The following is a 12,859-nucleotide window of genomic DNA, read 5'->3' as shown; positions in this document are numbered from 1 at the left end:
TGTGTGTGTGGGTCTGTGTGTGTGTGTGTGTGTGTATTAATAACGGTCTCTCTCTCCAGCCCTTCACTGTGTCTCATCTGGGTCTGTGTGCTGGCGTCATGGTAACCGCCTCCCACAACCCCAAACAGGACAACGGCTACAAGGTAACATTCATTATCTTATTGATTATCTTATTGATTGATTAGGTCAGTGTTTTGTCAGTCTCAGGTGTATTGGTCTGTTTCTCTCTCCCCCTCCCTGTCTCTCTCTCTCCCCCCTCCCTGTCTCTCTCTCTCCCCCCTCCCCGTCTCTCTCTCTCCCCCCTCCCCGTCTCTCTCTCTCCCCCCTCCCCGTCTCTCTCTCTCCCCCCTCCCTGTCTCTCTCTCTCCCCCCTCCCCATCTCTCTCTCTCCCCCCTCCCCGTCTCTCTCTCTCCCCCCACCTCCCTGTCTCTCTCCCTCCCCCCACCTCCCCGTCTCTCAGGTGTATTGGGAGAACGGTGCCCAGATCGTGCCGCCCCATGATAAGGGCATCTCTGTAACCATCGAGGCGAACCTGGAGCCCTGGCCTGAGTCCTGGGACGTAACCTCTCTCTCCCACAACCCTCTGCTGAAGGACCCTTACCAAGACATCCACACAGAGTACTACCAAGACATCCAGCAGCACTGTCACCACAGGTAACACACCTCTACCAAGACGTTAACACAGAGTACTACCGGACCCTCCAGCAGCACTGTCACCACAGGTAACACACCTCTACCAAGACGTTAACACAGAGTACTACCAGACCCTCCAGCAGCACTGTCACCACAGGTAACACACCTCTACCAAGACGTTAACACACAGAGTACTACCAGACCCTCCAGCAGCACTGTCACCACAGGTAACACACCTCTACCAAGACGTTAACACACAGAGTACTACCAGACCCTCCAGCAGCACTGTCACCACAGGTAACACACCTCTACCAAGACGTTAACACAGAGTACTACCAGTCCCTCCAGCAGCACTGTCACCACAGGTAACACACCTTTACCAAGACATCCACACAGAGTACTACCAGACCCTCCAGCAGCACTGTCACCACAGGTAACACACCTCTACCAAGACGTTAACACAGAGTACTACCGGACCCTCCAGCAGCACTGTCACCACAGGTAACACACCTCTACCAAGACATCCAGCAGCACTGTCACCACAGGTAACACACCTCTACCAGACCCTCCAGCAGCACTGTCACCACAGGTAACACACCTCTACCAAGACGTTAACACAGAGTACTACCGGACCCTCCAGCAGCACTGTCACCACAGGTAACACACCTCTACCAAGACGTCCAGCAGCACTGTCAACACAGGTAACACACCTCTACCAAGACATCCAGCAGCACTGTCACCACAGGTAACACACCTCTACCAAGACGTTAACACAGAGTACTACCAGACCCTCCAGCAGCACTGTCACCACAGGTAACACACCTCTACCAAGACGTTAACACACAGAGTACTACCGGACCCTCCAGCAGCACTGTCACCACAGGTAACACACCTCTACCAAGACATCCACACAGAGTACTACCAGACCCTCCAGCAGCACTGTCACCACAGGTAACACACCTCTACCAAGACGTTAACACAGAGTACTACCAGACCCTCCAGCAGCACTGTCACCACAGGTAACACACCTCTACCAAGACGTTAACACAGAGTACTACCAGACCCTCCAGCAGCACTGTCACCACAGGTAACACACCTCTACCAAGACGTTAACACAGAGTACTACCAGACCCTCCAGCAGCACTGTCACCACAGGTAACACACCTCTACCAAGACGTTAACACAGAGTACTACCGGACCCTCCAGCAGCACTGTCACCACAGGTAACACCCCTCTAACCCCATGTCTCCCCTCTAACCCCATGTCTCCCCTCTAACCCCATGTCTCCCCTCTAACCCCATGTCTCCCCTCTAAGCCTCCGTCTCCCCTCTAACCCGTCTCCCCTCCTTTCAGGGACATCAACAAGAGTTCAGAGGTGAAGATCGTGCACACCTCCGTGCACGGAGTCGGACACGCCTTCGTCCAATCGGCTTTCAAGGCCTTTGACCTCCGACCCCCGTACGCCGTAGAGGAGCAGAAAGACCCTGATCCCGAGTTCCCCACCGTCAAATACCCGAACCCTGAGGAGGGGAAGGGGGTCCTGGTCAGTAATATCAACCCTGAGGAGGGGAAGGGGGTCCTGGTCAGTAATATCAACCCTGAGGAGGGGAAGGGGGTCCTGGTCAGTAATATCAACCCTGAGGAGGGGAAGGGGGTCCTGGTCAGTAATATCAACCCTGAGGAGGGGGGTCCTGGTCAGTAATATCAACCCTGAGGAGGGGGGTCCTGGTCAGTAATATCAACCCTGAGGAAGGGAGGGGGGTCCTGGTCAGTAATATCAACCCTGAGGAAGGGGAAGGGGGTCCTGGTCAGTAATATCAACCCTGAGGAGGGGAGGGGGTCCTGGTCAGTAATATCAACCCTGAGGAGGGGAAGGGGGTCCTGGTCAGTAATATCAACCCTGAGGAAGGGAAGGGGGTCCTGGTCAGTAATATCAACCCTGAGGAAGGGAAGGGGGTCCTGGTCAGTAATATCAACCCTGAGGAGGGGGGTCCTGGTCAGTAATATCAACCCTGAGGAGGGGGGTCCTGGTCAGTAATATCAACCCTGAGGAAGGGAAGGGGGTCCTGGTCAGTAATATCAACCCTGAGGAGGGGAAGGGGGTCCTGGTCAGTAATATCAACCCTGAGGAGGGGAAGGGGGTCCTGGTCAGTAATATCAACCCTGAGGAGGGGAAGGGGGTCCTGGTCAGTAATATCAACCCTGAGGAGGGGAAGGGGGTCCTGGTCAGTAATATCAACCCTGAGGAAGGGGGTCCTGGTCAGTAATATCAACCCTGAGGAAGGGAAGGGGGTCCTGGTCAGTAATATCAACCCTGAGGAGGGGGGTCCTGGTCAGTAATATCAACCCTGAGGAGGGGGGTCCTGGTCAGTAATATCAACCCTGAGGAGGGGGGTCCTGGTCAGTAATATCAACCCTGAGGAAGGGAGGGGGGTCCTGGTCAGTAATATCAACCCTGAGGAGGGGAAGGGGGTCCTGGTCAGTAATATCAACCCTGAGGAGGGGAAGGGGGTCCTGGTCAGTAATATCAACCCTGAGGAGGGGAAGGGGGTCCTGGTCAGTAATATCAACCCTGAGGAGGGGGGGGGGTCCTGGTCAGTAATATCAACCCTGAGGAGGGGGGTCCTGGTCAGTAATATCAACCCTGAGGAGGGGGGTCCTGGTCAGTAATATCAACCCTGAGGAGGGGAAGGGGGTCCTGGTCAGTAATATCAACCCTGAGGAGGGGAAGGGGGTCCTGGTCAGTAATATCAACCCTGAGGAGGGGGGTCCTGGTCAGTAATATCAACCCTGAGGAGGGGGGTCCTGGTCAGTAATATCAACCCTGAGGAGGGGGGTCCTGGTCAGTAATATCAACCCTGAGGAAGGGAGGGGGGTCCTGGTCAGTAATATCAACCCTGAGGAGGGGGGTCCTGGTCAGTAATATCAACCCTGAGGAGGGGAGGGGGGTCCTGGTCAGTAATATCAACCCTGAGGAGGGGAAGGGGGTCCTGGTCAGTAATATCAACCCTGAGGAGGGGAAGGGGGTCCTGGTCAGTAATATCAATCCTGAGGAAGGGGGTCCTGGTCAGTAATATCAACCCTGAGGAGGGGGGTCCTGGTCAGTAATATCAACCCTGAGGAGGGGAAGGGGGTCCTGGTCAGTAATATCAACCCTGAGGAGGGGAAGGGGGTCCTGGTCAGTAATATCAACCCTGAGGAGGGGAGGGGGGTCCTGGTCAGTAATATCAACCCTGAGGAGGGGAAGGGGGTCCTGGTCAGTAATATCAACCCTGAGGAGGGGAAGGGGGTCCTGGTCAGTAATATCAACCCTGAGGAAGGGGGTCCTGGTCAGTAATATCAACCCTGAGGAGGGGGGTCCTGGTCAGTAATATCAACCCTGAGGAGGGGGGTCCTGGTCAGTAATATCAACCCTGAGGAAGGGAAGGGGGTCCTGGTCAGTAATATCAACCCTGAGGAGGGGGGTCCTGGTCAGTAATATCAATCCTGAGGAGGGGAAGGGGGTCCTGGTCAGTAATATCAACCCTGAGGAGGGGAAGGGGGTCCTGGTCAGTAATATCAACCCTGAGGAGGGGAGGGGGGTCCTGGTCAGTAATATCAACCCTGAGGAGGGGAAGGGGGTCCTGGTCAGTAATATCAACCCTGAGGAGGGGAAGGGGGTCCTGGTCAGTAATATCAACCCTGAGGAGGGGAAGGGGGTCCTGGTCAGTAATATCAACCCTGAGGAGGGGAAGGGGGTCCTGGTCAGTAATATCAACCCTGAGGAGGGGAAGGGGGTCCTGGTCAGTAATATCAACCCTGAGGAGGGGGTCCTGGTCAGTAATATCAACCCTGAGGAGGGGAAGGGGGTCCTGGTCAGTAATATCAAGCCTGAGGAAGGGGGTCCTGGTCAGTAATATCAACCCTGAGGAGGGGAAGGGGGTCCTGGTCAGTAATATCAACCCTGAGGAGGGGAAGGGGGTCCTGGTCAGTAATATCAACCCTGAGGAGGGGGGTCCTGGTCAGTAATATCAACCCTGAGGAGGGGAAGGGGGTCCTGGTCAGTAATATCAACCCTGAGGAAGGGAAGGGGGTCCTGGTCAGTAATATCAACCCTGAGGAAGGGAGGGGGGTCCTGGTCAGTAATATCAACCCTGAGGAAGGGGGTCCTGGTCAGTAATATCAACCCTGAGGAGGGGGGTCCTGGTCAGTAATATCAACCCTGAGGAGGGGAAGGGGGTCCTGGTCAGTAATATCAACCCTGAGGAGGGGAAGGGGGTCCTGGTCAGTAATATCAACCCTGAGGGGGGTCCTGGTCAGTAATATCAACCCTGAGGAGGGGAAGGGGGTCCTGGTCAGTAATATCAACCCTGAGGAAGGGGGTCCTGGTCAGTAATATCAACCCTGAGGAGGGGGGTCCTGGTCAGTAATATCAACCCTGAGGAAGGGAAGGGGGTCCTGGTCAGTAATATCAACCCTGAGGAGGGGAAGGGGGTCCTGGTCAGTAATATCAACCCTGAGGAGGGGAGGGGGGTCCTGGTCAGTAATATCAACCCTGAGGAGGGGAAGGGGGTCCTGGTCAGTAATATCAACCCTGAGGAGGGGAAGGGGGTCCTGGTCAGTAATATCAACCCTGAGGAGGGGAGGGGGGTCCTGGTCAGTAATATCAATCCTGAGGAGGGGAGGGGGGTCCTGGTCAGTAATATCAATCCTGAGGAGGGGAGGGGGGTCCTGGTCAGTAATATCAACCCTGAGGAGGGGGGTCCTGGTCAGTAATATCAACCCTGAGGAGGGGAAGGGGGTCCTGGTCAGTAATATCAACCCTGAGGAAGGGGGTCCTGGTCAGTAATATCAACCCTGAGGAGGGGGGTCCTGGTCAGTAATATCAACCCTGAGGAGGGGGGTCCTGGTCAGTAATATCAACCCTGAGGAGGGGGGTCCTGGTCAGTAATATCAACCCTGAGGAGGGGAAGGGGGTCCTGGTCAGTAATATCAACCCTGAGGAGGGGAAGGGGGTCCTGGTCAGTAATATCAACCCTGAGGAGGGGAAGGGGGTCCTGGTCAGTAATATCAACCCTGAGGAGGGGGGTCCTGGTCAGTAATATCAACCCTGAGGAAGGGGGTCCTGGTCAGTAATATCAACCCTGAGGAGGGGGGTCCTGGTCAGTAATATCAACCCTGAGGAAGGGGGTCCTGGTCAGTAATATCAACCCTGAGGAGGGGAAGGGGGTCCTGGTCAGTAATATCAACCCTGAGGAGGGGAGGTCCTGGTCAGTAATATCAACCCTGAGGAGGGGAAGGGGGTCCTGGTCAGTAATATCAACCCTGAATTAGGGGGGTCCTGGTCAGTAATATCAACCCTGAGGAGGGGAAGGGGGTCCTGGTCAGTAATATCAACCCTGAGGAAGGGGGTCCTGGTCAGTAATATCAACCCTGAGGAGGAGGGTCCTGGTCAGTAATATCAACCCTGAGGAGGGGAAGGGGGTCCTGGTCAGTAATATCAACCCTGAGGAGGGGAAGGGGGTCCTGGTCAGTAATATCAACCCTGAGGAGGGGAAGGGGGTCCTGGTCAGTAATATCAACCCTGAGGAGGGGAAGGGGGTCCTGGTCAGTAATATCAACCCTGAGGAGGGGGGTCCTGGTCAGTAATATCAACCCTGAGGAGGGGAAGGGGGTCCTGGTCAGTAATATCAACCCTGAGGAAGGGAAGGGGGTCCTGGTCAGTAATATCAACCCTGAGGAGGGGAAGGGGGTCCTGGTCAGTAATATCAACCCTGAGGAGGGGAAGGGGGTCCTGGTCAGTAATATCAACCCTGAGGAGGGGAAGGGGGTCCTGGTCAGTAATATCAACCCTGAGGAGGGGGGTCCTGGTCAGTAATATCAACCCTGAGGAGGGGAAGGGGGTCCTGGTCAGTAATATCAACCCTGAGGAGGGGAAGGGGGTCCTGGTCAGTAATATCAACCCTGAGGAGGGGAAGGGGGTCCTGGTCAGTAATATCAACCCTGAGGAAGGGGAAGGGGGTCCTGGTCAGTAATATCAACCCTGAGGAGGGGAAGGGGGTCCTGGTCAGTAATATCAACCCTGAGGGGGGGAAGGGGGTCCTGGTCAGTAATATCAACCCTGAGGGGGGGAGGGGGGTCCTGGTCAGTAATATCAACCCTGAGGGGAAGGGGGGTCCTGGTCAGTAATATCAACCCTGAGGGGGGGAAGGGGGTCCTGGTCAGTAATATCAACCCTGAGGAGGGGAGGGGGGTCCTGGTCAGTAATATCAACCCTGAGGAGGGGGGTCCTGGTCAGTAATATCAACCCTGAGGAGGGGGGTCCTGGTCAGTAATATCAACCCTGAGGAGGGGGGGTCCTGGTCAGTAATATCAGCCCTGAGGAGGGGGGTCCTGGTCAGTAATATCAACCCTGAGGAGGGGGGTCCTGGTCAGTAATATCAACCCTGAGGAGGGGAAGGGGGTCCTGGTCAGTAATATCAACCCTGAGGAGGGGAAGGGGGTCCTGGTCAGTAATATCAACCCTGAGGGGGGGAAGGGGGTCCTGGTCAGTAATATCAACCCTGAGGAGGGGAGGGGGGTCCTGGTCAGTAATATCAACCCTGAGGAGGGGGGTCCTGGTCAGTAATATCAACCCTGAGGAGGGGAAGGGGGTCCTGGTCAGTAATATCAACCCTGAGGAGGGGAAGGGGGTCCTGGTCAGTAATATCAACCCTGAGGAGGGGAAGGGGGTCCTGGTCAGTAATATCAACCCTGAGGAGGGGGGTCCTGGTCAGTAATATCAACCCTGAGGAGGGGAGGGGGGTCCTGGTCAGTAATATCAACCCTGAGGGGGGGAAGGGGGTCCTGGTCAGTAATATCAACCCTGAGGGGGAAGGGGGTCCTGGTCAGTAATATCAACCCTGAGGAGGGGGGTCCTGGTCAGTAATATCAACCCTGAGGAGGGGGGTCCTGGTCAGTAATATCAACCCTGAGGAGGGGGGTCCTGGTCAGTAATATCAACCCTGAGGAGGGGAAGGGGGTCCTGGTCAGTAATATCAACCCTGAGGAGGGGGGTCCTGGTCAGTAATATCAACCCTGAGGAGGGGGGTCCTGGTCAGTAATATCAACCCTGAGGAAGGGAAGGGGGTCCTGGTCAGTAATATCAACCCTGAGGAAGGGAAGGGGGTCCTGGTCAGTAATATCAACCCTGAGGAGGGGAGGGGGGTCCTGGTCAGTAATATCAACCCTGAGGAGGGGAAGGGGGTCCTGGTCAGTAATATCAACCCTGAGGAGGGGAAGGGGGTCCTGGTCAGTAATATCAACCCTGAGGAGGGGGGGTCCTGGTCAGTAATATCAACCCTGAGGAGGGGAAGGGGGTCCTGGTCAGTAATATCAACCCTGAGGAGGGGAAGGGGGTCCTGGTCAGTAATATCAACCCTGAGGAGGGGAAGGGGGTCCTGGTCAGTAATATCAACCCTGAGGAGGGGAAGGGGGTCCTGGTCAGTAATATCAACCCTGAGGAGGGGGGGTCCTGGTCAGTAATATCAACCCTGAGGAGGGGGGTCCTGGTCAGTAATATCAACCCTGAGGAAGGGAAAGGGGGTCCTGGTCAGTAATATCAACCCTGAGGAAGGGAAGGGGGTCCTGGTCAGTAATATCAACCCTGAGGAGGGGAAGGGGGTCCTGGTCAGTAATATCAACCCTGAGGAGGGGAGGGGGGTCCTGGTCAGTAATATCAACCCTGAGGAAGGGAAGGGGGTCCTGGTCAGTAATATCAACCCTGAGGAGGGGAAGGGGGTCCTGGTCAGTAATATCAACCCTGAGGAGGGGAAGGGGGTCCTGGTCAGTAATATCAACCCTGAGGAGGGTGGAAGGGGGTCCTGGTCAGTAATATCAACCCTGAGGAGGGTGGAAGGGGGTCCTGGTCAGTAATATCAACCCTGAGGAGGGGAAGGGGGTCCTGGTCAGTAATATCAACCCTGAGGAGGGGGGTCCTGGTCAGTAATATCAACCCTGAGGAGGGGAAGGGGGGTCCTGGTCAGTAATATCAACCCTGAGGGGGGGAAGGGGGTCCTGGTCAGTAATATCAACCCTGAGGAGGGGAAGGGGGTCCTGGTCAGTAATATCAACCCTGAGGAGGGGAAGGGGGTCCTGGTCAGTAATATCAACCCTGAGGAAGGGAGGGGGGTCCTGGTCAGTAATATCAACCCTGAGGAGGGGGGTCCTGGTCAGTAATATCAACCCTGAGGAAGGGAAGGGGGTCCTGGTCAGTAATATCAACCCTGAGGAGGGTGGAAGGGGGTCCTGGTCAGTAATATCAACCCTGAGGAGGGGAAGGGGGTCCTGGTCAGTAATATCAACCCTGAGGAAGGGGGTCCTGGTCAGTAATATCAACCCTGAGGAGGGGAAGGGGGTCCTGGTCAGTAATATCAACCCTGAGGAGGGGAAGGGGGTCCTGGTGTGTGTGTGTGTGTGTGTTTTACCGGTGTGTGTGTGTTTTAACGGTGTGTGTCTGTGTGTGTGTGTGTGGTGTGTGTTTTTTTAACGGTGTGTGTGTGTCCGTCCTACAGACCCTGTCGTTTGCCCTGGCTGAGAGGGAGGGAGCTACTGTAGTTCTGGCCAACGACCCCGATGCTGACCGCCTGGCCGTCGCTGAGAAACAGAAGGGGTAGGAGCCTGTAGGGATCATGGGTAATGTGTTGGGGCCGTCGCTGAGAAACAGAAGGGGTAGGAGCCTGTAGGCATCATGGGTAATGTGTTGGGGCCGTCGCTGAGAAACAGAAGGGGTAGGGGCCTGTAGGCATCATGAGTAATGTGTTGGGGGTAGGAGCCTGTAGGGATCATGGGTAATGTGTTGGGGGTAGGGGTCTGTAGGCATCATGGGTAATGTGTTGGGGGTAGGGGCCTGTAGGCATCATGGGTAATGTGTTGGGGGCGTTGCTGAGAAACAGAAGGGGTAGGAGCCTGTAGGGATCATGGGCAATGTGTTGGGGCCGTCGCTGAGAAACAGAAGGGGTAGGAGGGGCCTGTAGGCATCATGGGTAATGTGTTGGGGCCGTCGCTGAGAAACAGAAGGGGTAGGAGCCTGTAGGGATCATGGGTAATGTGTTGGGGGCGTTGCTGAGAAACAGAAGGGGTAGGAGCCTGTAGGGATCATGGGTAATGTGTTGGGGGCGTTGCTGAGAAACAGAAGGGGGGGGGGGGGGGAGCCTGTAGGGATCATGGGTAATGTGTTGGGGGCGTTGCTGAGAAACAGAAGGGGTAGGGGCCTGTAGGGATCATGGGTAATGTGTTGGGGGCGTTGCTGAGAAACAGAAGGGGTAGGAGCCTGTAGGGATCATGGGTAATGTGTTGGGGACGTTGCTGAGAAACAGAAGGGGTAGGGGGGAGGGGCCTGTAGGGATCATGGGTAATGTGTTGGGGGTGTTGCTGAGAAACAGAAGGGGTAGGGGGGAGGGGCCTGTAGGGATCATGGGTAATGTGTTGGGGACGTTGCTGAGAAACAGAAGGGGTAGGAGCCTGTAGGGATCATGGGTAATGTGTTGGGGACGTTGCTGAGAAACAGAAGGGGTAGGAGCCTGTAAGGATCATGGGTAATGTGTTGGGGGCGTTGCTGAGAAACAGAAGGGGTAGGAGCCTGTAGGGATCATGGGTAATGTGTTGGGGACGTTGCTGAGAAACAGAAGAGGTAGGGGCCTGTAGGGATCATGGGTAATGTGTTGGGGGCGTTGCTGAGAAACAGAAGGGGTAGGAGCCTGTAGGGATCATGGGTAATGTGTTGGGGGCGTTGCTGAGAAACAGAAGGGGTAGGAGCCTGTAGGGATCATGGGTAATGTGTTGGGGACGTTGCTGAGAAACAGAAGGGGTAGGAGCCTGTAGGGATCATGGGTAATGTGTTGTGGACGTTGCTGAGAAACAGAAGGGGTAGGGGCCTGTAGGGATCATGGGTAATGTGTTGGGGGCGTTGCTGAGAAACAGAAGGGGTAGGAGCCTGTAGGGATCATGGGTAATGTGTTGGGGGCGTCGCTGAGAAACAGAAGGGGGGGGAAGGGCCTGTAGGGATCATGGGTAATGTGTTGGGGGCGTTGCTGAGAAACAGAAGGGGTAGGGGGAGGGGCCTGTAGGGATCATGGGTAATGTCTTGGGGGTGTTGCTGAGAAACAGAAGGGGGAGGGGCCTGTAGGGATCATGGGTAATGTGTTGGGGGCGTTGCTGAGAAACAGAAGGGGTAGGGGCCTGTAGGGATCATGGGTAATGTGTTGGGGGTGTTGCTGAGAAACAGAAGGGGTAGGGGCCTGTAGGGATCATGGGTAATGTGTTGGGGACTTCGCTGAGCTGATGGGTGTGTGTGTGTGTGTGTGTGTGTGTGTGTGTGTGTGTGTGTGTGTGTGTGTGTGTGTGTGTGTAGTGGTCAGTGGCGTGTGTTCAGTGGTAATGAGTTGGGGGCGTTGCTGGGTTGGTGGGTCTACCAGTGTTGGAAACGGACCGACCCAGACCGGTCTACCGTGAAGTCAGTCTACATGCTGGCCTCCACCGTCTCCTCTAAGATCCTACGGGCCATCGCTCTCAAGGAGGGCTTCCACTTTGAGGTAAAACACACACAGATATATATATACACACACACACACACACACACACACACACACACACACAGATATGTATATATACACACACACACACACACACACACACAGATATGTATATATACACACACACACACACACACACACACACACACAGATATGTATATATACACACACACACACACACACACACACACACAGATATGTATATATATATACACACACACACACACACACACACACACAGATATATATACACACACACACACACACAGATATATATATACACACACACACACACACAGAGATATGTATATATACACACACACACACACACAGAGATATGTATATATACACACACACACAGAGATATTTCACTAACACACACTTTTAATTTACCATCACACACTTATTCTCACACATTCAATGAACAGACCTCGTATCAATATTCTCAGGTATTTTATATCCAAATCTCAATACCACTAGCTTACATCCTTTATGAATGAATAAAATGAATGATGTTGGTGATGAGGGCACTTCCTGACGATGACATCACATCCTGTGTGGACAGGAAACTCTGACGGGGTTCAAGTGGATGGGCAACAGAGCCAGAGAGCTGCTGGACCAGAAGAAGATAGTACTGTTCGCCTTCGAGGAGGCTATAGGTACACACACTACACACACTACACACACACTACACACAGACACTACACACACACTACACACACTACACACACACACTACACTACACACACACACTACACACACTACACACACACACACACACACTACACACACACTACACACACACTACACACACACACACACACACACACTACACACACTACACTACACACACACACTACACACACTACACACACACACACACACACTACACACACACTACACACACACTACACACACACTACACACACACACACTACACACACTACACTACACACACACACACACACACTACACTACACACACACACTACACACACTACACACACACACACACACACACACTACACACACACACAACACACACTACACACTACACACACACACATACACACACACCACACACTACACACACACCACACACTACACACACACCACACACTACACACACTACACACACTACACACATACACACACACACTACACACACACTACACACTACGCACACACACTACACACACACTACACTACACACTACACTACACACACACACTACACACACACACTACACACACTACACTACACACACACCTACACACACACACACACTACACACACTTACATGACTTCCTGTGTCCTTCACCACCGGACCAGCCAGACTACGGTTTAGTGGGGTTTAAATGACTTCCTGTGTCCTTCACCACCGGACCAGCCAGACTACGGTTTAGTGGGGTTTAAATGACTTCCTGTGTCCTTCACTAGACCAGCCAGACTACGGTTTAGTGGGGTGTAAATGACTTCCTGTGTCCTTCACCACCGGACCAGCCAGACTACGGTTTAGTGGGGTGTAAATGACTTCCTGTGTCCTTCACCACCGGACCAGCCAGACTACGGTTTAGTGGGGTGTAAATGACTTCCTGTGTCCTTCACCACCGGACCAGCCAGACTACGGTTTAGTGGGGTTTAAATGACTTCCTGTGTCCTTCACCACCGGACCA

At 54.2% G+C, this 12,859-nt stretch overlaps 1 protein-coding gene across 7 annotated transcripts in view; it reads left to right on the top strand.

Annotated features, from left to right (window-relative positions):
• Nucleotides 1-12,859, top strand: part of pgm2 (phosphoglucomutase 2) — a 40,025-nt gene that overhangs the window by 15,122 nt on the left and 12,044 nt on the right. For all 7 annotated transcript variants that reach the window (XR_008759404.1, XR_008759405.1, XM_055922060.1 and 4 more), the window contains 6 exons: nucleotides 60-143; nucleotides 462-655; nucleotides 1,988-2,177; nucleotides 9,166-9,263; nucleotides 11,004-11,184; nucleotides 11,750-11,843. Coding sequence is in view for 5 of the 7 variants with exons in the window: in XM_055922060.1 (XP_055778035.1) it covers nucleotides 60-143; nucleotides 462-655; nucleotides 1,988-2,177; nucleotides 9,166-9,263; nucleotides 11,004-11,184; nucleotides 11,750-11,843 (841 nt within the window). In the remaining 2 variants the exon portion in view is untranslated. The remainder of the gene's footprint in view (nucleotides 1-59; nucleotides 144-461; nucleotides 656-1,987; nucleotides 2,178-9,165; nucleotides 9,264-11,003; nucleotides 11,185-11,749; nucleotides 11,844-12,859) is intronic.

Source organism: Salvelinus fontinalis, chromosome 5 (assembly GCF_029448725.1).
Source record: "Salvelinus fontinalis isolate EN_2023a chromosome 5, ASM2944872v1, whole genome shotgun sequence".
NCBI classification, from domain to species: Eukaryota; Metazoa; Chordata; class Actinopteri; order Salmoniformes; family Salmonidae; genus Salvelinus; species Salvelinus fontinalis.
This window is presented reverse-complemented; position numbering and strand designations above follow the sequence as displayed.